Raw genomic sequence first — 27080 nt, 5'->3', positions numbered from 1 at the left:
GGATATCTGTAACAAATGTAATTTGATATGAAGATATTTGTGGTTTCTAGCTGTGAAAGTCACAGGCACTCCAGCTACTCCTGTGGGTTGTTTTTCTCCCTTGCCTGTATTCATGATTGAAGGAAATGGTAAATTTCATTCAGATATGAGTAAAGATGAAAATTCATCTTTTCCCATCCAGGTTTGTGGACCCCTGGCTTCCACTCATGGATGCTGCAGAGATTGAGGACACACAGGTGAAGAGCCAGAATTCTACCAATACTGGTTCGTGCCCTGCTCTCTGATCTCGTCTCCCATTACCATTCCTCTGCCTACCGCACTGTGGTTAAGCAGCCACTTGCCCACTTGCTTTTCAAACATGATGAACTTTAGCCCTCCTCAGGCATCTGCTTTTGCTTTTCTACCTGAAACACTCTGTCCTTGGATCATTGCATGGTGTTCCTTTCCTGTTTTCTTTATCTCAGCTTGCATCACCTCCTCTGAGAGAGCTGCCCTGATCAAGCCCACCTAAGTAGCCACCTACCTGTGCCACCCTGCTGTATTTTTCTCATCGTAACATCATTATCTGAAATGATCACGTTCATGTACTTGTTCTTATGTTTACTCTCTGTCTACCTGCCCTAAAAAGCAAGCTCCACGGGAGCAGGAACCTCATCTATGTGTTCAGTGCCACACTGCCGGCATCTAGAAGAGTGTAGAGGACAAAGGAGGCGTCTGATCCTTCTCGGCTAAATGGAGGCAAAATTACTAAGGATTCCAGCAATGTTACTTCTCTCATTGTTCATTCAGTATTTGATGTACTAGGGGGATACAAAGAGATGAAAGACAAACTCCTGCCCTCAAGCAGTTCACAGCCTAGTGGAGGTGGGAGGTAGCCGGCCATGTAGAAAGCTGGAGGGAGTTCCAGAGGAGGCTCCTCCACTCTGCTGTGCAACCCTGGACAAACCTCTGGGAGGGCTTCATTTTTCCTAGTGCAGATGAGTGGTTTGGACAAACTGATCTCCATAATTTCCTATGATCTACAGTTTATGATCTTTTAAGAGCTAACAGTGCAAGGGAGCACATATGGCAGGAAAGGGTTGTGACCCGAAGTGGAGGAAAGTCACAGAAGAAGACAAGATTTGGAAGGACTCTGAGATGGCCTCCAACAAATAATGAGGAGGGGGGATTTTCAGACTCTTGAACTCTGTGTTGAAAGAAACTGTAAAGGCCACCCAGCATGACCACTAGGTAACGCTCTGGATAAATCTATGAGGCTGTTTTTGGAGATATAACGTAATACCCTTGCTTTTAGATGGAACCCAGGGTGGTGTAAAAGAGTATCAACTGTAGAATGGCACTGCTGGCTTCAAATCCCAGGTCTGTTGCTTACTAGCTATGTGAACTTAGGCAAAGCACTTACCTTCTCTGTGTCTCAATTCCCTCCTCTGTAAAATGAAAATAACTACATGGGGTTATAGTCAAGACTAAATGAGGAAACGAATGTAACAGGCATAACACACATTCAGTAAATGCTACTTATGACTGTGTGAAATGGTTTTCTCCTGTGTCAAACTTATTGTGTATCCCTCACCACCACCCCCAAACCATTTTTCTCTTGTTTCATTATAATTGAGTTTTTACTAGCTAGAGACTACATTATCCAGTTTGGAGTTTCTGCAAACCAATACATAATCTTACCTTTTCCTTGACATTCACATGAGTATTGAGTTCAGCCATCTTGCTTCTAGTGGAATAAGCCCTATCAAGAAGGAAAAAAAAAAAGATTAACTTTTAAAATTGATTTCTCAATGTTTTATTTTTATGCTCTCTTCCAATATAGTAAACAATTTCATTTCGCCATAATCATAAATACCAATTTAGAATATAAAAATACCTTCAAGCTAAGCACTTGTCTTAGATACGGTCTAAAAGCATGTTACAATAATTCCAGATGACAACGTAAAATCTTTTATTCATACTGTACTGACAAAGAAAATGACAAAATCAGATGGGTATGCACCTAATCTGTGTTCCTTATTATGTAAAAGAATGGTGGTCAAAAAACAGTGCGAGGAGGAAAAGTGTACCTATTTTAACTAAGAACTGTCATCATAATCTCTACTGCTCCAATGTTTTTAATCTCAATATAGCAAACACTGATTGAGTCTTTCCTGCATGTATGTAACTACCCCAAAACGCTCCAGGAAGAAACAGGAGAAATGGTTCCAGATTAAAACGTAAGAAACACATATCAGTTTTAAAACTTGCATTTTCACTTATCAGTATAGAAATATCCTTCTGGATCTACACATATATACCTTTATCATATTTTTAATGACTACAGATTCATGATCTCTAGTCTCAGAGGCACTCGTAAAACTGCTCGTAATCATTATTGCCTACAATTCTTTAGGTTTTAAGCCTTTGGTGTCCAACCTTCTTTGAGAAGTGGCCCACTATGAGAAGATCTTTATTCTTAATATCTAGCTGTGGCATTACCTTCTCATCTGGTCTAAATCTTTTGCCATTATTAAAGAAGATAGACCATAAGTCTTTTATAGTTTCAATCTCTTTCTGAAATTGAACACAAATGACTTACAATGGACAAACAGATTGGTGCAGAAATTAGCAGCTAGATAGGCCAAGATATCAATATACTATCAATTTGCATGTTTTGTCAATCAAGATTTACTTTCTATTTGCTTTTTGTCAATCAAGAACCGCTGAAGCTCTTTCTTATATTCTTTGACTTTTGCTACAAAGAGTGTATCTAGGGGACTTCCCTAACAATCCAGTGGTTAAGACTCCATGCTTCTAATGTAGTGGCCACAGGTTCAACCCTTGGTTGGGGAACTAAGATCACACCAAAATAAATAAATAAGCGAAACAAAATAGTTTACCTCCAAACTAGAAAAACCAAGGGTGTATCTAGATTTGATACATTTCAAGGTTAACTTGCAAAAATTCTGATTTCTCCCCACCATTTTCTTTTAAGCTTAGGTCTTAAATAAAGCATAAATTCAGATCCATTACCTTCTGTTGAGCTTGGCAATACGTAACCTTAACTCTATCACCACTCAAATAAGAATCCATATACTATTATGTTATTAAATATTAATGTTAGAAACAGTAAAATTTTATTTTTACAAGCCTCCAAATGACACTGCCACTGACACATGAATTTGGGCACTGTGGTGGGGGAGACCCTGCATACTCAATCCCCAGAGAGACAGCTCCTTTCCACATACTCTGCAAAGAGTGCCCATCCCACTGGATACACCTCCCATTTCACTAACTCTTCCAAATGGTAAATCCTGTATCCTCTGCCTTGGCATAAGGGAGAAAGTAAATAATGCTAGCTGGCAAATAATGTCTGAATTTCATTCTCATATATTTTTGCCCCTGAGAGTAACTAGTAAAAGATAATAGGATTATTTTCTGATTAAATAAACAGTGAAAAGAGATGGTATGTGAATTATAAGGACAAATATCAGGTGTTTTTTTTTTTTTTTAACAAGTCATAGATGTGAAACCTTTGATCAGTTACCACAGTGCCTACAAGATGGTCGATAAGGATGATATCTGAAGACATTTCAATGGTTGATTTTCTCATTCAAATGGAGGTTCTGGCATTATGCAAACATACACAGCGTATGCATGGATTTTTCTACATGTGATAGTGTATGTATGTGTGAGAGAGAATGAGGATAGGGGAGGTAGTGAAAGAGACCCAGGCTGCAGCAATGGAGTAAGGAAGGCTTGAAGGATACAAAGGATACAGGAGGACTTGGGGCTGTTTGTCAGGATGGATCTGAGCCACAATTTCTCTCATTAGATTAGATTAGCTAAGTCTTCCAAACACATCTACTCCAGTGTGTGTGAGTAGATGGTGTGAAATCTGACAGAAAAAGCGTTTTGTTTTTGTTTTGCTTTGATGTCTAGGATTTGAGTGTGCAGCATTTTCTAAAGCTGGAGTGTTATAATCTACAGAAGAATCAGGGAGGAATTCCACTGAGCACAGAAAATTTCTGAGATCTTAGTAACTGGCAGTATGGAATGGTGAGCTAGACTCATAGAAATACACAATTTCCTTGGCAATTCCCTTTCTCATTGACCTCGGCGTCTAAGTCAAGGAAGACTCTTCTTTGGTTGTGATGCCAGTAAGATTAATTACAATATTATTGTTTTTGGTGGGGGGAGGAAAAGGCTGGCTGTGAGGGTAGAATGGGGTTATTACAGGTTCCTCAGATGGGAAGATAAGATAAAAATAATTTGTAGGGAGCTGTTCTTTGTCTATTTTACGCTCTTTTTTTCTTTTTCCCCCTGCGTGAAGGGCTGCCTCTACAGGCGATCCCTTCCAGCTGGACTCTAATGGCCTCTGCATGCCAAGGCTCTCCACGGGTTGGTGTGTAACAGAGAGACTGAAAAATCAGCTACAGCTCTGGTTATGGAAACTAGAGGAAAGATTTCAATATAAATAGAAAGTAAATCTGGTTTGCCTTAAAGAATTAAGAGTTAAGTGGTTAGAATTAAGAGTTTAGATAGTTAAATTGAGTTTCATTAATAAGGATGAACAACGAGGACAAGGCTGATCTTCAGTGTCAAAGGTCCTTGCTGAGTGTCCACACCTGGGCTTGGCAATAGCCTGCCCAGAATACTCCAAAGCACCCCTCGCCCTGGCACAGCATCATGTGTTCATTGCCTTTCCTCTGATCCCCTCGCTCCTATGAAAATGAAATTGTGCTATGCCCCCGTTTTCTGGGCTTCTGTTCTCTATTACGAACTGTCTCTGGACAGTCAGATCCCCTGAATATGACTTGTTTAATTTGTATAGTTAAGGAACTTTTCCTCTAAGAAACAATATATTGGCACCTCCTCCTAAATGACAGGTCCAGAGTTCAGCAACTTGAAACTCCATCCCTCAAAGTTGCAGATCCTCTGGGTTAACCTGAGAAGCCTTGGATGCTGTGAGTGAGAGACAGAAGTTTGGGGCCAACAGACCTCCTATTTCCTCCCCTCTCACCACGCTTGGTTACCACCCTTGAGGATCTATTAGTAACATAGCTTGATCTCAGAGTTTTAAATCCATAAGAAAGGTACAATGATCCCACACTCTGACTTCTTGGGAATGAACCTAGTTTCTAATCCTGTTATCACTTACAGTTGCTCTTAGAACAGACCAATGACTGAGCCCTAACTATTCAAATCCACACATACATGTCCCATGCATGTAAATAATCAACAGAAAATGAAGATAACCAGAAACACAAGTCCTGATCCTGGCACAACATTTCAACAGTTTAGGGATTGTTTCAAAATTTTTTCCTGTAATTTTATACTTTGGCTTTCAATTTTACATAGAGCCCAGAGAAAAATAAAGATCAAGGAAACTGTTTACTAAAATTTTATTTACGAAACCTCAGATTAATCTCTTACCTCAGTCTAGATGCATGTTCCATAGTCAGAAACTTATTAGGAAAGATATCAGTCCCAAAGGAAAGAATTTCACTGTTTATCACCAATATATCATCTATACACTTCTCCAGTGTAAAATTAATAATGCACAACTATAGTTACTACCAATCACTTCATGTGCAAAGTTATATCAAACTGAACTTACTTATGCAAAGATCTTACTTAATATGCATTGATGCTAGTCAGAAAATCTATTAGTTTGTAAAAAAGAGAAATATTCTTTATGAAAAATAAACCCAAAGAGTATAAATTCTGGAACATATGTTTGTTTCAGCATTTCTAATTAATACAAATCAGAAAAGGTTAATATATATAACAACCTGAACAACTGAAAAAGATATTACATATATATTAATATATCTCATGCAATCATATAAATTATAAAAAGTTCAGAGTGTAAAAGAAGGTGTTAGTTGCTCAGGCATGTCTTACTCTTTGTGACTGCATGGACTATAGCCCGCCAGGCTCTTCTGTCCATGGAATTCTCCAGACAAGAATACTGGAGTGGGTAGCCAATTCTTCTTGCCAAGGTATCTCCTGACTCTGGGATCAAACCAGGGTCTTCTGCATTGTAGGTGGATTCTTTACCATCTGAGCCAGGGAAGCCCAATCTTTGTTTTCGCTTCTGTTTCACTGTGTAGGCAGTAATAACAGTTTCACTTTTGTTTCTCTGAAACCTATTACTAGTCTTAGACTGACTTTCCTGTTCTTAGGTGTCCTATTACTTTTCTGGAATGGAATTTAGAGGCAGAGGAAATACATAAGAAAAAAATTTTAAATAATCATTTTAACAATTTTTTCAAGGTCATTTATGCAAAGTCCTCCCATGATTTATAAAAACCTAATAGAGACTGTCAGTTGGTATGGGAGGAGGGTGGAGGTCAGAAAAAAGAAACTTCCTCATGTATTTACTTGCAAAGCCAGATTTGAATGTGGGCTGGCCTGAACTGGAATGTCTTGTAAAATACTTCCTGGATTTCAAAGGCTTGCTAAAGAAAAGGAATGTAAGCTGTCTCAATACTAATTTATGTCAATTGTGTGTTGAAATGATAATATTGGATGTGTTGAGTTAAATAAAACATTATTAAAATTTAACTTTGCCCATTTCTTTTCACTTTTTTACTGTGACTACTAGAAAAATTTACACGGCCTATGTGGCTTACATCTGCTGGAAGCTGCAGATGGCTCTTCAAGGGGGCTTCCCAGAGGAGCAGCAGCAGCATCTGAGAGCTTGTTAGAAATGTAAATTCTCAGCCCGTTTCCAGAAGGACTGGATCAGAATGGGCCTCTTCTTTGATCCCAGTCACTACACACAACAAACAGACTCTCCAGAAGCCTAGACAGGTAAACAGGATGTGGGGGGGTTAGGGGGTGGTTTCCTACCAATTACCTTGTTAGGGAATGGTCTTTTCACCAACATATCAATTATAATAATAGCAATAAATATGGAGCACTAATATTGTGCCAGGCACTCTCCTTAGTGCTTGACATATATTTATCCATTTAACTGTCATACCCCTATAAAGTAGAAACTGATTATCCCCATTTCATACATGTGAACGCTGAAACAGAGGTTCAGTGACTAACCCAGGGTCCACGGTAAGTGACAGGGCCAAACTCAGGCACAGGTATCGTGACTCTGGAGCCCAGAGCCACTGTGCTGAAAATGAAAACACTTCAAAACCATCACAAACAAGTCATGGAGAGCATTACATATGAAGTGCAGGAAGAACTCTGGAAGGAGAATAAAACCAGTCCCAGTCACTGCCTTCTCCAGTCAGGCAGGGATGTGATGTATGCCTTGTATTATACATTCACAGGGCACACAGACTGCAGAGCGGACCACTACACTCACACAGGAATGGGCGGGAATGTACCTATTATAAAGAGATGGCTGTTTTCCTGCAGCTTCTGCCTCTGATGAGAGTGTTAGAAGCTGCATTTAGTGGGCCCTCGGCCAACAAGCTGTTTCCCTGGTTCTACGATGCTGCCCAGAGGTGCCACGACATTCCAGGGTCTAATGTTTAACTACTACATCTTTCTAAATTAAAGTAATTAAACTGTCTCTGTAGCCAATTTTTGTACAGCCTTGACAGTGTTGTGATCACGTAGATCCTGAGATGTCGTCTCGTGGCTGCCTCCGAGAGGAAGAATCAGGACTGATCTTGTGGTGCTAAGTGCTAGGTCATTTCAGTCGTGTCTGACTCTGTGTGACCCTGTGGACTGTAGCCCACCAGGCTCCTCTGTCCATGAGATTCTCCAGGCAAGAATACTGCAGTGGGTTGCCATGCCCTCCTCCAGAGGAATCTTTCCCACCCGGGGACTGAACAGGAGTCTCTTATGTCTCCAGCATTAGCAGGTGGGTTCTTTTTATCACTAGCGCCACCTGCGAAGCCCTGATCTTGTGGGGAGGAAATCAATTATGTGACGTGACTGGAAAAGTAGCAGAAAGCCTCTCTGTCAAAACAGAGCGCACCATGATCTCCCAGAGTGCCGACGCTTAAGCTGGGAAAATCTCTTAAGAGATGTCTACATTCTTACTTCGCTTATGGCATGCTATCATCTCCTGAAGAAAGGGTAACTTCATACGTTAATTTATTTCATTCTCTACTGCCATCATTTGGGCCTTCGCAGAGAATGGTGCTCTGAGAGAATGGGAGACAGGACAGGTGAGTTTTGATAGAGATCTAGGGAGAGGCTGCATATCTGTTTATGGGGTCACCATTTATCCTGGTGGAACATCTGAGCAGAGGTTCTAGGTTGTCAGAGTATAGCATGAGGGCCTCAGGTCTCCGGCTGCAGAAAAAGAGGATGGAGTTCTAGGGGAGGAAAAGTAATTTCCCTCTTATCTTTTGAGTTCTTAGTTGGGACCCCTGTAATAAAAGACAGATTAACACGAGAAAAACAAACACATGCTTATTAACATGTATATCTCATGGTATCGCTCAGCTGTATTTACCTCTTTGCAACCCCGTGACTGTAGCCTGCCAGGTTCCTCTGTCCATGGGGTTTTCCAGGCAGGAATAATGGAGTGGGTAGCCATTCCCTTCCCCAGGGATCTTCCCTACCCAGGGATCAAACCCACGACTCTTGCATTGCAGGCAGACTCTACCATCTGAGCCACAAGGGAAACCCCATATCTCATGGACACATGGGATACGGTCAGGAAAAAGTGAAGAATTCTCCCCAAGGTAGCCTAGAATTCAGGATAAATACCATCTTAACAGGGAAAGCGAGGGGGTATAAGCCTCTGAGGGGACAGTAAATGATTTTTAGGAAAGACAAACAGGTCCTTAAAAGAGCAGATGGGAGCTATGATAGCTTGTAACAAAGTCTGCTGAGTGTGGTGTCAATTCTAGTGTCCTCTTCTGTGATGAGAGTCAACACCCTCCCTGGGAGTTTCACCAACCAGGGAGGGAATTTATGGCAACTGAGTTCTTCTTGGACAATCTGTCTTTAAGCAGAAAAGCGGAATTCAAAGAAAGCCTCTTCCTGTATTTGCTGTTTTTCAGTGCCCATAGCTCACCAAATACACCACAGCAGCATATTTGGGGGTACCATGCTCTGAACTCCCATAGCCATGTTTTCGGATGGCATCTTCTCCAGCCTTCAGAGCACGGGACCTCTGTGGCCCTTTTCAGCTCACAGGTACTCAAGTCTGTAATGGCCCTCGGGGTGGGAGCAGTGAGCAGCCAGAGCAGCTGAAAGCTAAAAATTACCTTAAAAAAAAACCAGACATGGGTGCTGTCTCCCATATATTTGGCTATTTCTCTGTAAAGATCACCTTTAAACTGGCCAAGGACTAACTAACTGTCCAGTCCCCTAAGCACAGTCAAGGGGACTGACATGCTAGCTCAAGAGGGAAACAGTGCTCCCTCTATAAAACCAGGACCTTGTCTAAATGTAACAACATACAGGTTTCCATTGCTCAACTTTTCCATTGCTTAATCTCTCTTCCGTTTTGTGCTCTCTTTCCTTTCACTCCTACCTTTGCTGTTCCTTATCTGGTCTTGTAATTACTGAGGTCTCTCATATTCCAAGTACTTCAGCTCTTTCTTCTGTGGTTTAATTCCCACAGTTTAATAAAGGTTCTTGTGCAGCGCCTTGCTCCTTGGAGGAAAGTTGCTTTAATTATTAGGAATGAAAACACATAAACAATGAAACAGGGAATGGTGACTGAAATATGATTTTCATATGAAGACTCCTAACCTAGACTTTTTTTGTTTAATTTGAACGGGGGAAAAAAGATCTCAAGGTTGCATTTTTATTCAAAGACACTTCAGTGGACTAAACCCACTGTTAGAACAGCTTCACAGAAAAGCATTTTAAGGGCAAATGTCAGGGAAAAAAAATTCACATTTAAAAGCCCTGTCTCTGCCTCTTTTGAAAAGCAGGGTTAGCCTTTGGTTTAGAAATGTCACTGCCTACTAAGTTCTTTGTAGGGGGAAGAAAGAAAATTGAATGTTTTCTTTAAACAGGTCATTAACAGTCAATACTTGTTTGAAAAATCCTGCTTCCAGAGGCAGATAAAAGCTTCCAATCACTTAGGATATCACTTGAGCACATCCAGGGCAAGATGGGCTGATGCAAGTCTCAGACCTTTCTGAGAGAATGCCATGACTCAACAGCCCCGGGTGCTTGTAGAGGAGGCAGAGTCATCTGGATTGTACGCCCTTGTACACGCTGCACACACAGAGTGGTCTGGGAGAGCACAAAGCAGACTTGATGGCGAGCCCAGCTTTGCATTTTCCATTTTAGTACTGGCAAATTCGTATGAATGAAGATTAACCATTTTTGCATAAAGTGCCAAACCACCTCCTCACTCATGGCAGCAGAATGCAAATAGGAGCAAAAGAGCAAAGGACAGCTAAAATAAACGGGGAGATCTCAGGCCCCTGGGAGCACAGAGGGAGGGTGCATGGCAGGCTCTATTAGCATTCATCTGTGGCCTGATTTTTCTATTTAATTTGAAATTATTTCATTGCATAGGTCTCTGACAGCTCGAGAATATAAATAAATGCCTTTTTCTAAAAGTGACCCAATGCTGGCTCCTGGAAGACTCTGCTTCTGATTGCTGGGCTTTCAAGCAAACATGTGTTTCCATAGAGATGTGGGTGAGCGGGGCCCAGTGCAAGCACCCACTTGTATCAGCAATTCAATTATGCTCAGTTCTTTCAAGATGCAATGATGTCAGCTCAAGTCTTCACAACAGGCCCATCCTCGGAGATGCCTTGGGAAAGGTGAAGTGGCCGGTGTTTTGAGGTTCGGAAGAATAAACCCCTTCTCTCCAAGCATGCTATAATAAGCTGTCTGCCCACAGATCACACCGCCTTGCCCACCAGCCCTCTCCTGCCCACGGAACAAATCCCAAACCCCAGAAACATTCAGACAAAAGATCAAGCACAGTTCTCCTCACACCCCTAAGCAAAAGCACCTCACACCAACTCCCCAAATGTTGAAAAGGCAATAACATGCCTTCTCTTTCTTTTTTCCCCTTTCCCCCAGCTCTTTACCCAGCAATGGCAATTCCTATGCAAAATTTTTTCTTAATATCTGACAAACATTTACTAAACACCTACAACATGCTGGGCTCTACGGAGAATGCTAGCAATGGTCACAAAATAACACTTATGGAACTCTTCCTGTATACCCCAGGTGGCTTAGACCATAAAGAATCCAGGTTTGATCCCTGGGTTGGGAAGATTGACTGGAGAAGGGAATGGCTACCCACTCCAGTATTCTTGCCTGGAGAATTCCATGGACAGAGTAACCTGGTGGGCTACAGAGTTGGACACGACGTAGCGAGTAACACACACACACACTTTCCTGTATACCCAAGTATGAACTTGGGCACTTCCCAAGTATGAACTCATTTAATTCTCATAAAGACCCTGTGGAGTATGTTAACCTTCATTTTATAGAGAAAGAAATGTGAGCACACAATGGTGAGCTCCTTAAGTCACACTGCAGGCAAGTGCCTGAGCTGAGATCTGAACTCGGACCTCCTGACTCCAGGAGTTCAGTTCAGGTCAGTTCAGTTCAGCCGCTCAGTCGTGTCCGACTTTGCCACCCCATGAATCGCAGCACGCCACTCCTCCCTGCCCATCACCAACTGCCAGAGTCTACCCAAACCCATGTCCATTGAGTCGGTGACGCCATCCAACCATCTCATCCTCTGTCGTCCCCTTCTCCTCCTGCCCTCCATCTTTCCCAGCATCAGGGTCTTTTCAAATGAGTCAGCTCTTCGCATCAGGTGGCCGAAGTATTGGAGTTTCAGCTTCAACATCAGTCCTTCCAATGAACACCCAGGACTGATCTCCTTTAGGATGGACTGGTTGGATCTCCTTGCAGTCCAAGGGACTCTCAACAGTCTTCTCCAACACCACAGTTCAAAAGCATCAATTCTTCGGCGCTCAGCTTTCTTTATAGTCTTTATATGTGAGAGTTGTCTCACATCCATACATGACCACTGGAAAAACCATAGCCTTGACTAGACAGACCTTTGTGGACAAAGTAATGTCTGTTTTTTAATATGCTGTCTAGGTTGATCATAACTTTCCTTCCAAGGAGTAAGTGTCTTTTAATTTCACGGCTACAATCACCATCTGCAGTGATTTTGGAGCCCCCAAAAATACCTGCCCCCAAAGGAGCTTAAACCATGTGACAGAGATAGATATACAAGCGAAAATACAGAAAAGAGGAGGTGGGGGAGGAAAGCAGCATGTGGACTCAGGAAATTAGACCTGGAATTGACCTGGCTTAAGGCTCTGGGCAGAGCACCACTGGGGTTGCGATCAACCCAGCTGGCCAGTCTCATCAGAGGGTTAGGGGCGGACTTGGAATTAGAGGGGGTGGGCTGGAAGTAGGCTTGTTTTTACAGCAAATTTTGAAGGAAAACACTGATACCCATCTCCAAAGAAAACACGCGCTGTGGTTCTGCACTATAGTTCTGGCCTGGCAAAGAAAAGTCCTAACAAAACCTGGCAATAAAGCTTTACCTTCACCGCCAGTTTAGGGAAGTGGTCTCATTTGTCATGGAACAAACATCTGGTAAAGAAAGCCACCATCTCTCCAGAGCGTATTCTGGTTTCAAAAACCTTTCTTCTAAGGAACTCACAATATTCCTGCTTCATTAAGCCAGCACCCTCCTAGTAAACACTGAATGGTTTTCTCAAAGTAGCAGAGAAAGTCAGGTCCCTCCTATTTCCTTGAAACGTTTGCCCCTGGCACTGACTGAATCAAAACAGGCTAGGAGGGCATCTGTTGGGAGAGAAATGCTAGGGAACTGAGGCAGAAGAGAACTAGAGGCAGCCGGACCCTCTCACGCCTCCTTCCCCAACCCAATACCATTGCTCCTAAGCCTTTCTCACAAAATCCACCTCGACTCACTTGGTGAGGTGTCCAAATCAGGGCTTCCCGCGCACGGCTTGGCTGCCTTTCTCAACAGCCAGATAAGCCTTTCCCCTGAACTGCTCACCTTATCAACTTGCTTTTACTGCATCCAGTCACCTTAACAGTGTGACTCAGGTGGAGTCGGAGACTGAGGCAGGTAGCGGGATCCTGAGTGTAGTGGCTGGATAACCAGGGGTGGGATGGTGGCTGAGGACACCCGAGGCTTGGAGAGACTCACCTTCTGCGAAAATGCTTGTTTCCTTTATGTAAAACTGCCCCGTGCTCTGGCCTTCAGGCCTCTGTGAGTGAATGCTCAGCTTTTCGTTCTTCTCCACTTGGGGAAGACAGGGCTGTAAGACTGAACTTGCAACCTTTACGACTGCCCCAGAGACTCAGAGACAGTGCAAGCTGGGACCGCAGTCATCCTTTCAAAGGTCAGTTTCTGAGAATGTGAGTCAGTTAAGGGCTTCTAATCTTTCTGCAACACCAGCACAGGCAGGTCAATCAATCAGCAAACATTCCTCGCCCTGCACCTCCTCCCTGTTCTAAAACCTGTTCCTGGCTCCAGACCTAACTGGAGGCAACTGCCAGCTAATCTTACACCCAACGAATAAGGTACGACTGTGTCCAGGGGTATATACATTTTATTTGGGGTGATGCTCTCACCCAGAGGAACGAAGTTTTCAAAGTGGATTTTACCAATGAAAAGCCAGTGTGAGGAGCTTGGGGGTGGGGATAACCATTGGAACTCAGAAGAGAGAAGGCTTTCTTGCCTGTCAGGCCTGTGCCACCTACAGCACCTTAGTCTTATATATATTTGTTTGCTGGTTCGATATTTAAAAAAAAAAAAAAATCACTCATAAATTCAACACATTCTGAGAAAGGCATTATTTTTCTTCAGGTTCAGGCCTCTCTTGGTCCCCATCGTCTCGCTATCCACTCCCAGGCAGTCAGCCAGAGAGCCCCATAGCCAGCCCTGTGGCAGGGGTGTCTGCATTAATTATGGTGCCATAGTCACCAGCCACAAAGTATCTTTGGTGGTGTTGTTCAGTCGCTCAGTCATGTCCAACTCTTCACGACCCCGTGAGCTGCAGCACACCAGGCTTCCCTGTCCTTCACTATCTCCCAGAATTTGCTAAAACTCATGTCCATTGAGTCGATGATGCCATCCAACCATCTCATCCTCTGTCGTCCCCCTTCTCCTCCTGCCTTCAATCTTTCCCAGCATCTGGGTCTCTTCCAATGAGTCAGCTCTTCACATCAGGTGGTCAAAGCATTGGAGCTTCAGCATCAGTTCTTCTAATGAATAGTCAGGGTTGATTTCCTTTAGGACTGACTGGTTTGATCTCCTTGCTGTCCAAAGGATTTCCAACAGTCTTCGTCAGCACCACAGTATGAAAGCATCAATTCTTTGGTGCTCAGCCTTATTTACATGACTACTGGAAAAACCATAGCTTTGATTATACAGACCTTTACTGGCAAAGTGAAGTCTCTGCTTTTTAATATGCTGTCTAGGTTTGTCATAGCTTCTCCTCCAAGGAGCAAGCATCTTTTAATTTCATGGCTGCAGTCACCGTCCACAGTGATTTTGGAGCCCAAGAAAATAGTCTGTCACTGTTTCCATTTTCCCCCATCTATTTGAAACAGAATCTGGGTCCCCTAAATGATCACAAAGAGGAAACACTGCCCATTTTCTGCTATTCAGATTCTGCCTTATCTTCTTATGATAGAAAATAAGTAACTGCAATTTACCAAGTTTGAATCTCAACTCTGCCTCTTACTGGTTTGGACACCTAGGTAAGTTACTCAACCTCTCTACACCTTCATTTCCTCATCGGTAAACTGAGGTTGTTTATAGTAACTACTTCAGAATGTAGTAATGAAGATGAAATGAGTTCATATTTTTAAAGTGATTAAAACAGTGCTTGGAGCACAACGTGCTATAAAATAAATCTAAGTAGATAAATAATCTCATCAATTCCTCCATAGCATATGTGGTTGCTTTCCTCCGTCTTCACTTTGCAGGTGAAAAACTACGCCATAAAAGGCTATGGTCATGCATCTGGCCAGTGATGGAGCTGGTCCTTGAAACACAATCTTCTGACCACAAGTTGCCCTCATGTAGATACACCCTTCCCTCGCCATGGACGCTGCCACTTTAAAGGAGGCAAAGGGCAATTCCAGGGAGCTGTGGGTGGTAGCACAAGGCTGAGGCCTGACTGCAGCATCCTGAGAGAGAGAGAGACTCCTGGGGCTCGGTGTCCACAGAGTCATTTGTTTATTATGTTTTTAAAATTTCAGCACAAGCAAAAGTAAATCCAAGACTATAATATCTCTTCCTTGTAGAATGACTCAGAAACCCATGCCAGATCACAGTTTCCTGCCTTGTGGCTGGCAGGTGTGGTCAGTGCTCTAGTGACCAAGTTCACCTCCAAGGTACTTGTCTTCAGAGGGCAATGAGCAGCTATAACACGGAAAGGACAAAGTTCAAATAAAGTCTTAGAGCTAATAATAGAACAGCCTAAAAATTATGAAATCTCCTTTGATACATGCTGATTTTAGGTAATTGTATCAAGATGGATAAAAGAGAGAATTAACATGATTTTAATGTCCTTGAATTTATTCTAATGCAATCACAGATAATAAAACTCATTTTGACTGATAGGTTCAAAATTCTAGACGTCATATTCACTGCATTAGTGAATTTTATTTCAATTTCTAGCTATAATAAAGAATAAAAATTTGCCACCTGAAATATGCTATTTTGGGAAAATTAATAATACTTTAAAAATGAATTACAGAAAGAATCCCTTCCTTTTAAAAAGCCTGTCTCTGATCAATTCAACTTCTTTCTCTTTTCCAAAGTACTTGGGAGAGTGTCCTTGACCTTTGAAATGTTCAATAAAGACGTGGAAAAAGAGGAATAAATGTCCTCTTTTATTTTTCCTTTCTTGGTTGCAATGAGTCTTTAATAATTTATTCCCCAGGTTTCAACATCGAGTATTGGGGGATCACTTAAAACAAGCATTGTCACCATTAAAACAAGCGGTGTCAAATGCCGCTCTAGCCACCTCACTTACACACCTTCCAATTCACTCCTTCTCCTTCTTCCCGCGTATCTCCAACCCAGCAGTGTCCCAGTCAGTCATGAACTTCACTGAAGCCCTCTATATCTTCCCATATGGGACCCCATGTATCCCATGTCTTTAACCAGGTAACTTCCCCAACATCTCCTACTTATTTTCTTAACTCAGAGCTTTGTATGCAGGATAATCAGGTCACTAGACTAGCCCTCCAGTTCACCTCCATCAAAGCCTATGCTCTGTCTGAAAATGTATCTTTTCTGTGGAATATGAGGAAAAAAGAGTGGTTTCCAGCCCAATGCTAAACACATTTAACCACTAACCTCACCATTAAATACTCTCTAACTCCACCTATAGACATGGATTTTTGTTGCTGTTGATACCCTTATGCACACTATGGGCTCTTTGTAAACCTTCTCATGACCTGTCTGCTTATTCCTTTAGTGTACAACAATCAAAAGCCTGAAAGCATACACCTTGCTCTGAGTCCCAGCCTGCCCTATGGCTCAACTCACAATGGGTGAAGTTTGGAAGGTACCAAACGCTTATGACTGTCTATAAGCCACGGCGATATATAGCTTAATCTCTTCCAAATCATTTTTCTAAAGACTGAATGAATCAGAACTGGTTTTTGTACAGTAGTTCAAATATTGTACAGGTCTCTCAAATAAATATAATACCATATATTACTTCCCTTTGGAAGACTTTCTGTTAGTCATCCAATCTACTTTAAAGCAATTTTGAGGTGTAAATGTATTAGGTTTTGATCATTTGTTTGATGAAAAAAATCCATCTCTCACAGCCTTGATTCCATTTATACCCATTCTTGGCAGACTGATAGAGACAAATAATCAGGGCTGTCTGGATTTTTTCACTAATGTTAAAAATTTTGTTACCCAAATGTAGAACATGTCCTTTGAGTGTGCTTTCCATGGGTGGACACTGCATGTGTAGGGGTGTGCCTGTGTGTATTGCTGTGGGAAATAAGATTCAATGCCTGTTCTTGAGGTGTGTATATTGTAGGGGTATGGGTGATGCCAGAGCCAAGAGAAATTAGAATCCTAAATCATTCTGAAATGGCCACAACCTTGTTTATAAAACAGGCTTCTCGATGGGTGAGATGGCTCCAGTTTAAATGGATTAATCAGGGAGGGCTTCTGAGAGGAGGCGCTCTTTTGCCCTGCTTTGAGGCAGTACTACCAATGATGGGAATGGCATTTCAGGTAAGAGAAAAGGCAAAACCAAAACCTCTCTGGCATAAACGAGTCAGCCATGCATGAGGCCAGAAAGAAAATCCACCTGTGTAGTCCACAAAACTCAACAAATATTTACTGGGAGTCCACTAGGTGTCTTGGCTAGATGAGATGTGTTTAGCTAATGGTAACGCAGCATAATTTTAAGATAGGCTCCTGAAGGAGATAAGATTAGCAGGCAGTAAGTAATTAGATGACATCAGAAGGCAGTATGTGAAAAGGTGTTATGTGCTTTGGTTTCAATTATACGCTTGTCCTGTTCATAACAGCAAAGAGATAACATCCTTGTTTCGTTTTCCTTTTAGCAAATGGGAGAGTTCCTTCTCATTTCCACCCCATCCCAACTCTGCATCCCACCCCATCCCAACTCCACATCCCACCCCACTGTCAGAAACCAGACTCTATTTTCTCTGTTATTCTTGAAATGCTGAATCAAACACTAGAGTTTTTTTTTAAACCAGTTCAACTTGATTCTTTGTGCTTACAGTTTTGTAAAAACATTAGTTTTAACCTGACTAACATGAAAGGTCTGCAAACAAACAAAAGCTATGAAGCCGAGTTTCACTTAGCTCTAGGAAAGAAAGTCATAAATTATATTAAAGATTTCATTTGGTTTTATTTTTTACCTGGGAGATGACCAACGGCTAATACTATGTAACTTACCAAATTCAGTCTTGAAAAAGAAATAATTAGACACTGGAAACATATTCCTGTTGTTTTACTAAATGCTTCTTTTGAAAATGAGAAGTCTTAAAGAGGAAAAAGTCTTTGAAAATTAATCTGCTGCTACTGCTGCTAAGTCACTTCAGTCATGTCTGACTCTGTGTGACCCCATAGACGGCAGCCCACCAGGCTCCCCCGTCCCTGGCATTCTCCAGGCAAGAACACTGGAGTGGGTTGCCATTTCCTTCCCCAACATATGAAAGTGAAAAGTGAAAGTGAAGTCGCTCAGTCATGTCCGGCTCTTAGCGATGCCATGAACTGAAGCCTGCCAGGCTCGTCCGTCCATGGGATTTTCCAGGCAAAAGAGTACTGGAGGGGGGTGCCATTGCCTTCTTAGAAAAAAATCCGTTTCTGAATGGCTATCAGCCAGACTTACCTTGGTTTCATTTTTCACTTCAAGCTTTCAAATAATATCTGACTAGACAAAATGAGAATGGAAGTCCTTACCCCATTCTTCTCAGGAAAGAAATAGGGTAAGAACTGAGGAAACACTACAAAGATGACCTAAAGGTCATAGTTTTACTTTAGTTTTTAAAAAACCCTGAAGCTATGCTGTATAATGGGAAAAAATAAACTTAGCTATGACAAAGCATTCCCCTTCTTCAAACCTGTGAATAATCAGTCTGTTGCTTTACAAAGACTTTTCATGATAACACTGCTATTCCCTGATAGCTCAGTGGGTAAAGAATCCACCCGCAATGCAGAAGACCCAGGTTCAATTTCTGGGTTGGGAAGATCCCCTGGAGAAGGGATAGGCTACCCACCCTAGTATTCTTGGACCTCCCTTGTGGCTCAGCTGGTAAAGAATCTGCCTGCAATGTGGGAGAAATGGGTTTGATCCCTGGGTTGGGAAGAACCACTGGAGAAGGGACAGGCTACCCGCTCCAGTATTCTGGCCTGGAGAATTCCATGGACTGTATGGTCCATGGGGTCGCAAAGAGTAGGACACGACTTAAAGACTTTCACTTTCATCCTTTACTGAACATACTCATTCATTAGGTATTCACTTAGAAAACACTTCTGAGCACCTTCTCCGTGTCAGGCACCAGCCTACTTGTTGGGGCTACAATAGTGAAGAAAACGAAACCCCCTCAGGCACCATGATGTATAATTTTATCTCTTTATGTCTACTTCCCGAGTCCTCAGGATGTTCCTGCAAGGTAGCTGTTATTGTTGCCATCTTCTAGATGAGGGAACTAGGCGTTGAGATTTTAAGGCCAAGGTCCCAGAACCAGCCAATAGCAAGATGGGGACTCAACCTCTGGGATTGACTGCCAAGCTTGTGCTCATTCCACTAGTCTGCTGCCATTGTTTTGGTTCAGTGCAAATAAAGGGACTCAGTAGCAGTAGTATTCCCTAGAACTAGAATCAAAACCATAAAAAAAAGTCAAATGGGGTAGAAAATTATTAATGGGAAGAAGAACAATGTTTTTAAATTTTGCTCTAAGATTGCATTTTGTTGACAATCACACTATTCATTGGTCACAGTGAGCCAATATTAAACGAAACTCCCAAGACTTCCTGATTTGCTATAATTCCTGTCTCTCCAATCTTGACTTTTGCAGTTGATTTATTTGGAACTTAAGTGTATGAGTTTACACTTGGCTCAAATTAATTTTATCTTTATTCCCTGGGCTAATTTTTCCATTCTATTATTATTTGGGGGGGGCACCAAAGCTCTAACTTTACATTTTATGTGTACATTTCACTTTGTTGTTGTTTATTTACAGTTGCTAAGCTGCGTCCAACTCTTTTTGCGATCCCATGGACAGCAGCCCACAAGGCTCCTCTGTCTGTGGAATTTCCCAGGCAAGAATGCTGGAGTGGGTTGCCATTTCCTTCTCCAGAGGATCTTCCTGACCGAGGGATCGAACCCATGTCTCCTGTGTTGGCAAGTGGATTCTTTACCACTGAGCCACCTGCGAAGCCTCACATTTCACTTTGGTCATCCACATATTGATGGATATAATTCATAGGACTTATGCCATTAAGTAACAGTCTGGGCTTGAATCTCAGTTCTGCCACCTATAAACTGTGTGACCTTGAGGAAGTTACTTTAACCCTCTGCACTGCAGTTTACTTATTTGTAAAGTGGATATAAAAATCTCAACTATATAGGACTATTGTTTTACATAAATGAATACATACAGAGTAACAGAAGAGTTCAACAGATGTTTCTTATTTCTATTATTTTTATCAGAGTAATCATCATTCAAGTCATTGATAAAGGATCTAGAGAATAACACAAGTAGATGTCTATAGATCACCCTGTGATCACATGGACTCATTCTTTAGCACTCCTTGGGCTTGGTTATGCAAACCTAGCTGTGAATCCACTTGACTATTCTGTTATTCAGTTCATAGTTCTCATTAAATTCATAATAGGATCTTGAGATGTTCTGAAAACTGCCTTGATGAAATCCATATACTCCATATCTACCACATTTTCATCTTGCATTCTAGTTACTCTACTGAACAGGAAAATCATTTAGTCCTTCTTGACTTCTTCTTGGTGCCTAATGGTTATCTCTTTCTTTTCTGAGTGTTCTCAAAAGTTTCAGGATAAATTTTTGAATTTTCCTGGGGTTTCATATTTTCTATTTTTGTCAATCACCAGGCACTTAGGGAGTCTTCCATTCACAAATGCCTCCAAGATGGCTGGCTGGAGTGGGACAGTTACAGGCGTGAGTGTTCTCAGGCTGCAGCCTGGGCCAGGAGACCCTGATCCACACCAAACAGCTAAGGATCTAGTGTTTCATGGCTGTGGGCCTCAATTCCCTCTTGTTCATATTTTGTTCTGTCCTACCACGTGAGAAATCATGATCCTTGATTAAAAGGCAAAAATAGGAAGAGATGAATAGTCTTTTGTTTTTCTCATCAGAGGTCCTATCCATTTCTTGTTCTTTTTTTCTGCAAAAGTAAAATGAAAGTCTACCAAAAAAAAAAAACAGTATCCCAGTCTTGACAGAAATTATAACTATGTCATTAGCAAAAATGGGCATAGTACTGAACATCACAAGCATTCCAGGTTTCTATGTTTGGCTTATTTTGTCACCGTCATTTTCTGTAGTATTGTTCCTTGCCAGCTTTTTAAGTCTCTTTTGTTGTTTTTAGAATTTTTTACATACTTCAGCTCACTCTGGACTTTAGGCTTCCTGACACTATTCTAATGGGATTATCTCTCTCTTTGATATTTGTTCTGTGTTATTTGCCTCTCCCTGCATTCTTCTTGAAATGGTCTTTTATATTGTGAGTTACTTTGAGCATGCCCTTTGTAGCCACAGCCATTTCTTTTCCTCATTAGTTAGAACTTTTAAATCTATAATTCTAATCATTCAAAAAACTGAACGGTTAGACTTGGAATGTGTGTGTAAGGGTGTACATTATCTTTGATAATCTGTAAAAATATTTAGGATTATATTATCAGAATTTCATTATTGTTTACTGCTTAATTCATTATATATATAATGAATTGTGGGTGTGAGTATATGTGGGTGTGTATGAGTGTAAGCTTTGTGCCAGGTACTGTCCTATTTGCTAGGATACAAAGATAAGCGTGATACATGCAACCCTGCTGTCTTAAAGCTTAAAGTGAAAGTGTTAGTTGCTCAGTCGCGTCCAACTCTTTGCAACCCCATGGACTGTAGCCCACCAGGCTCCTCTGTCCATGGGATTCTCCAGGCAAGAATACTGAAGTGGGTAGCCTTTTCCTTCTCCAGGGGACCTTCCCAACCCAGGGATCGAACCCAGGTCTCCCACATTGCAGGCAGATTCTTTACCATCTGAGCCACCAGGGAAGTTCTTAAAACGTAAAGCTTCAGAGTAGAGATGAGTGCAAGGGAATTATGACTGAGCCTGACACTGGACTTGTCAGGGGGTTTTGAGGAGCTTTGGGAGCACACAGAAAGGGCCCTAATCTGAATTTAAGGGGTGGGTTTCTCATTTCCTTTGTCATCTTCTCTTTTAGAGTCTCAGACTATAGAATTACATCTACTTCTTTGACTATTTGAAATTTCCCTCCTAAAGTCCACAGCATGTATGTCACCTGCTCCCTGGTTATCACAAAAGCTAAGATGACATCATGGCCACTGTCTTCCAAGTGCCTGAACACAGCAGATGCCCAATGAATATCTGTTGAATAGATGGACACACATTCTTTCCACTTCTATTTCACCAAGCAATCTCTTCTTGGTTAAAATTTGATCCCAAATAGACATTTCCTTCTTCTTCTTTACCTTTCTTTTCTTTTTTAAAATTTTATTTATTTTTGACTGTGCTGGGTCTTCATTGCCACACACGCTTTTCTCTAGTTGCAGAGAGTGGGGGCTACTCTCTAGTTGTGGTGCATGGGTTTCTCATTGCGATGGCTTCTCCTGTTGCAGAGCACGGGCTCTAGGCTGAGCAGACGTCAGCAGTCGCGGCTCACAGGCTCAGTAGTTGCGGCTCTCGGGCTCTAGAGCACAGGCTCAATAGTGGTGCACCAGCCCTTAGTTGCTCTGTGGCATGTGGGATCTTTCTGGGTCAGGGATTGAATCCAGGTCTCTTGCATTGGCAGGCAGATTCTTTACCACTGAGCCACCAGGGAAGCCCTTCTTCACCTTTCTAAAGATGAAAATGTCAGTTAGGTAAACTGGTATCTAAGATTTGTCTTCATTTAAACATGAATAAGACTTCTAGTGATGCCCAACGAGCTTAAGTCTCTCCTCACCCCTACTAACTACCTTTGTGTCACTTCTGTATTCTATATCAGAAGTAAATTAGACCACTGCTTCATACAGTTGGGTAGTCTAACTTCATTTATTTGTGCAACACTATTTATTGAGTGCTTGCTATGTGCAAAGAACTGTTCTGGGCAATGTATTCTTTCCTTCTTCCTTTTAACTTCTCCAAACACGTCCTTCCCTGTGTTTTTGGTTATTCACACTTCTGACTCTCATAGAATGTCTGGATTGCTGCTCCGTGGGAACAACTCATTTCCTTCTGTTTATTCTCCATCAAAAATACTGCCATGGACCAACTTTTTCTTAACTGCAGATTAGTTAAAACAGGTTTCTCAATCTTCTGATAATGGAAACCTTTCTTATTTTCCTATAATGCTATTTGAAATTTCAAATTAAGTAATCTAAAAAATCAGAGCTACAAAACAGTGTACTACATTGTTTATAAAACAGTCCTGAACTTCCCTGGTGGTCCACTGGTAAAGAATCCACCTGCCAGTTCAGGGGACACAGGTTTGATCCCTGGTCTGGGAAGACTTCACATGCTGTGGGGCAACTAAACCTGCGAGTCACAACTACTGAGCCCATGCGCTTCAACTACTGAAGCCTGCATGCTCTAAAGCCTGTGCTCTGCAACAAGAGAAGCCACTGCAATAAGAAGCCTGTGCATCGCAACCGCAGAGTAGCCCCAGCTTGCCAGAACTAGAGAAAGCCCACAGGCAGCAAAGAAGACCCAGTGCAGCCAATAATGAAATAAATTAATTAATTAAAATTTAAAAACCTATATCACTCATTAAAAATAATAATAATAAAACAAAATAGACCCTTACTACCCACCATTAAGAAACACTGACATTAGTGATGGAAATAATTAACATTTTAAAAGAATATGGCCAAATTTAGAATATTCAGTTGATCATCAAAATGATGAGTAGCTTTCAAGATTTGAACTATACTTTATTTATCCATATACCCTATGTTTAGCATAAAAATTGGAATTCAGTTTCAACAGTAGGACATGTAAATATGAGCACTACTTTGTTAATTTTTCTAGCCTACTTTTTGAAAAGTAATTTAAGTAATCTATAATAAAACGCAAAAGCTGTTTCAAATAAACCATCACAATTTTCCACATGAAATAAAGATACACTCTTACTTTCTTAAAAAATATAGATTTTCATCAAGGTTTCTGTACCAAATATTTGAGTCATTAAATCATTTTCACTGGTTGTGATTTAGAGTAACTTGTAAGTAGAGAAACAACAAATGCATTTGTCTTTGGTGTTTTCCTGATGTGCTGCTAAAAGACTGTGCTCTGTCCAAACAAGGTCATGGCCAGCTGACCTGGAAGCAGGCTTTGCTGAGCCAAAAGGTCAGAGATCATCATGGATTGCTACATAAGCAACAATATATAAAAGTAATGGAGAGAGAGGAAAAGGACCCTAATGGTAATTAGCCTATAAACTAGCCATATACAGTTTTATCCAAAGATAAAAGAAATTCTGTATTGGGCAAGATAACTTTCAGTTAAAAACAGAAAATAAAATGTATTTGTAGTGAGTTTACCTAGAATACTTACGTTACTGCTGTTTTAACCCATCAGATATATCATTTTAATAACAGTGAATTGAGCAAGGCTTCGTAGTAAGGTTAAGAAATAATTTTGAAATTCAGCCTATTTTTAAGTCTTGAATTAGTCATAATTACCAGGAAACAGAGAGCAAATTTTAGGAAAAATTACTTGCACCTATGTAAACTCTTAGTAGATTACGACTTCAGATTGCTACACATAAATATTAATGAAATACCTAAACATGTTTAATTTAGTAACAAGAAGTACTTGAGACATGGTAAGATTCTGATTCCTATGATAATAAGCGCTAAGAATGTACATGCAAGCAGCCTCCAAAATCTTTAAGCTCAGATGCTGTCTTGTAGTTTGACATGGATTCCCTCATCAGGGATAACCTAGCAAACAACATGTGTGAGTCACTGCAATGATTAACTCTTCATATTCATATTCTTATAGCTGGCATGTTGGTCGTTCTCTTTTGCCCTTTCATTTTCATATCAAAATTCCACATTGTTAATATATGATATTATGTCCATTACCAACTCAAGTTCACAAAAAAAATCAGCAAAACTTGCAGATCTTTTTGTTATTTGATAGTGCTGTTCTCATATAATGGCTTATTAACTACTTTCACTTGAAATTATTAGTACAGCAAAAGATTTCATTAAGTCCCTCTCGGTAAAAAATTACTGGACATAAGAACAAAACAGTGGACATAAACAGAATTTATCATTTTCTCAGGCTTAAAGGGCTCCTTTCAGATGTTTCTCTCAATATAGATGAAGAGAGTATTCTGGCAGAAAATAAACCCTTGAGTTAAGGACAGAAAAATCAACACAAGAACAGGTACGAATCTACTGCCCATTAACACATATATAAGTGGATGAAGTGAAATAATCAATCCATGTTCAAGAAATGAATTCCATGGCAATGCTTCCAACTTATCATTTACAAGATGTGACTGACTACTGATTTACAGCTTCCGGATGGCTAACGAATTGCATTAGAATCCCAACATGTTCATGATTGGAAAGAATTTCATATCATCTCAATGAAATTGCTCTTTTCATAAATGAGGAAACTGAGGGCCTACAGTTTCCTACATATAAAGCAAAAGTCACACACTAGAAAGTGGCAGGGCAAAGACTTCAACAGAGGTCTTTCATTCCCTATTCATTCAAGAAAACTTTATTAAGCACTTCCTGAATATGCAGGCTGTGACAAGTACTAGGTAGAAAAGTAATGGTGAATGAAAGATGGACCCTGGCCTCAGAGAACCTTGATTCTGGTGAGGGTTACCAGACAGATAAACAGGACACAATTCAACACAAACTATTACAGAGGAAGCACAAGTTTAATTAGATGACTTTGACTTGAGGGTGGGAACAAATAACTGAGATTAGGAGAATCAGGGGAAGCTTCCAGATGGATGCTAGGTCTAAGTTGTGCACTGAAATAGCCAGATAAGTGAGTTACAGTGAAGAGGCAAAAACTAGGAAGACTATGATGTTAGCAAAGGGACCAGAATAAACCAAAGCACAGATGCAAAAAAGATTCAGGGCTGACGAGGGTGTTCAATATCCCTAAAATTGAGTGAAGAGAGGAGAAATGACTCCAAAGAGAGAAAGGTTTGTGACTTTAGTAATGGAGCTTCAGCTTTAACCTGAGGGGAGCAAGGTGTCCCTGAGTGGTCCTTCAAGGGAGTGAAATGGCCGGATGCATATTTCAGGAAGAACTCAGGGTCACTGAGGGGATCGGAATGGAATGAAGGGCAAGAGAAGTCTGTGAGCCCTTGATTTTGGAAAGAGGATGTCCTTCCTGGCCCTTAGAAAGAAGAAATGCCATATTAATAAAGACATAAGCTTTCTGGCTGATCCATCATCCATAGAAAAACTATGTTAGCCCAAGAATATCACTAGAGAGTCTGAGCATCTCTGAGCTTACAGAAAAAGTCCCGTGTATGGACCACCAAGACCAAAAATCAGGTTTTGAAACAAGGTCTCAATGGAAAGGGCCTGCCTAGGCAACCAACTAGCGGCAGCCCCACACAGCGGGTCACATCGCTGTTCCAGTCAAGCCAGTACAGTTGCCATCCTCTGGACCCCTGGGGCCTCAGCTGGAAATGGGGGTCATGATATCTATTTACTTATTTCACAGTGATATTGTGAAGATACACCCTCTTCTTCAGCAGGAAGTGAGAGTAGTAATATCTATTTTACAATGATGCTGTGAAGACTCATATGTAAACATACATAGTTTTAGCACTTAAGTAGTAGGGATACAGTTTCACTGGTTTCTTTTCCTGTGATAACGCAAAAGCTGTTCTCTGTGAAAACAACTGACTCAACAAAGAGAGAAAAACCTGTGGCCTTCACTTCATTCACACTAGGCTCAACACAACTGACTTAATGAAGCAAGTCAGTGAATGTTACATTGTGAGGAGTTTCATTTCAGTGGGATTTTCTCAGTCATTAAAAAAAACAAACAGCAAAACAAGAATGAATGTATACACACACACACACACACAGTCCTTAAGTTAAAAAAAGAAAACAATCCAAGTTCATTCTTCTCAGCACAGTCAGGCTATAAGTTGGAGTGCCTTTCTGGAATGGCAGCCCACTTGGGACTCCCCCTCCCTCACCAGGGTGCTTGGCAGCTGGCCCTTTTCTCCTCACTTCCACTGCTGGGGGTTTCTTTCTCCACCAACCCGCTAAGGCTTCAGACAGATCAGAAGAGGGGAAAAGAATGGGGGTAGAACTACTTGAAGGAGGGACCTATGAGTTAGTGACACTCAAAAGGTGCTGAAAAGAACATCCCCCAGTTGAAATAAAATCAATACATGATGGTTACCTTAGGTCAGTCTCCCAAGGCAATGTAACAA

General features: G+C 41.3%; 1 protein-coding gene across 11 annotated transcripts in view; it reads right to left on the bottom strand.

Moving 5' to 3' along the window:
- The window catches only part of SPATS2L (spermatogenesis associated serine rich 2 like), a 182970-nt gene that overhangs the window by 95817 nt on the left and 60073 nt on the right, over window positions 1-27080 (bottom strand). For 8 of the 11 annotated variants that reach the window (XM_081581806.1, XM_081581812.1, XM_081581805.1 and 5 more), the window contains exon 3: window positions 1681-1741. In XM_081581806.1, coding sequence (XP_081437932.1) covers window positions 1681-1719 — 39 coding nt within the window. In that variant the 5' untranslated portion in view covers window positions 1720-1741. Of the gene's footprint in view, window positions 1-1680; window positions 1742-5889; window positions 6091-27080 lie in introns of all 11 variants that reach the window. The other 3 variants (XM_081581813.1, XM_081581804.1, XM_081581811.1) reach the window with 1 other exon arrangement.

This window comes from Giraffa tippelskirchi, chromosome 3 (assembly GCF_054371585.1).
Source record: "Giraffa tippelskirchi isolate mGirTip1 chromosome 3, T2T-mGirTip1v1.2.pri, whole genome shotgun sequence".
Lineage (NCBI taxonomy): Eukaryota > Metazoa > Chordata > Mammalia > Artiodactyla > Giraffidae > Giraffa > Giraffa tippelskirchi.
The sequence above is the reverse complement of the archived record's forward strand: the minus strand, read 5'-3'. Positions and strand labels throughout refer to the sequence as shown.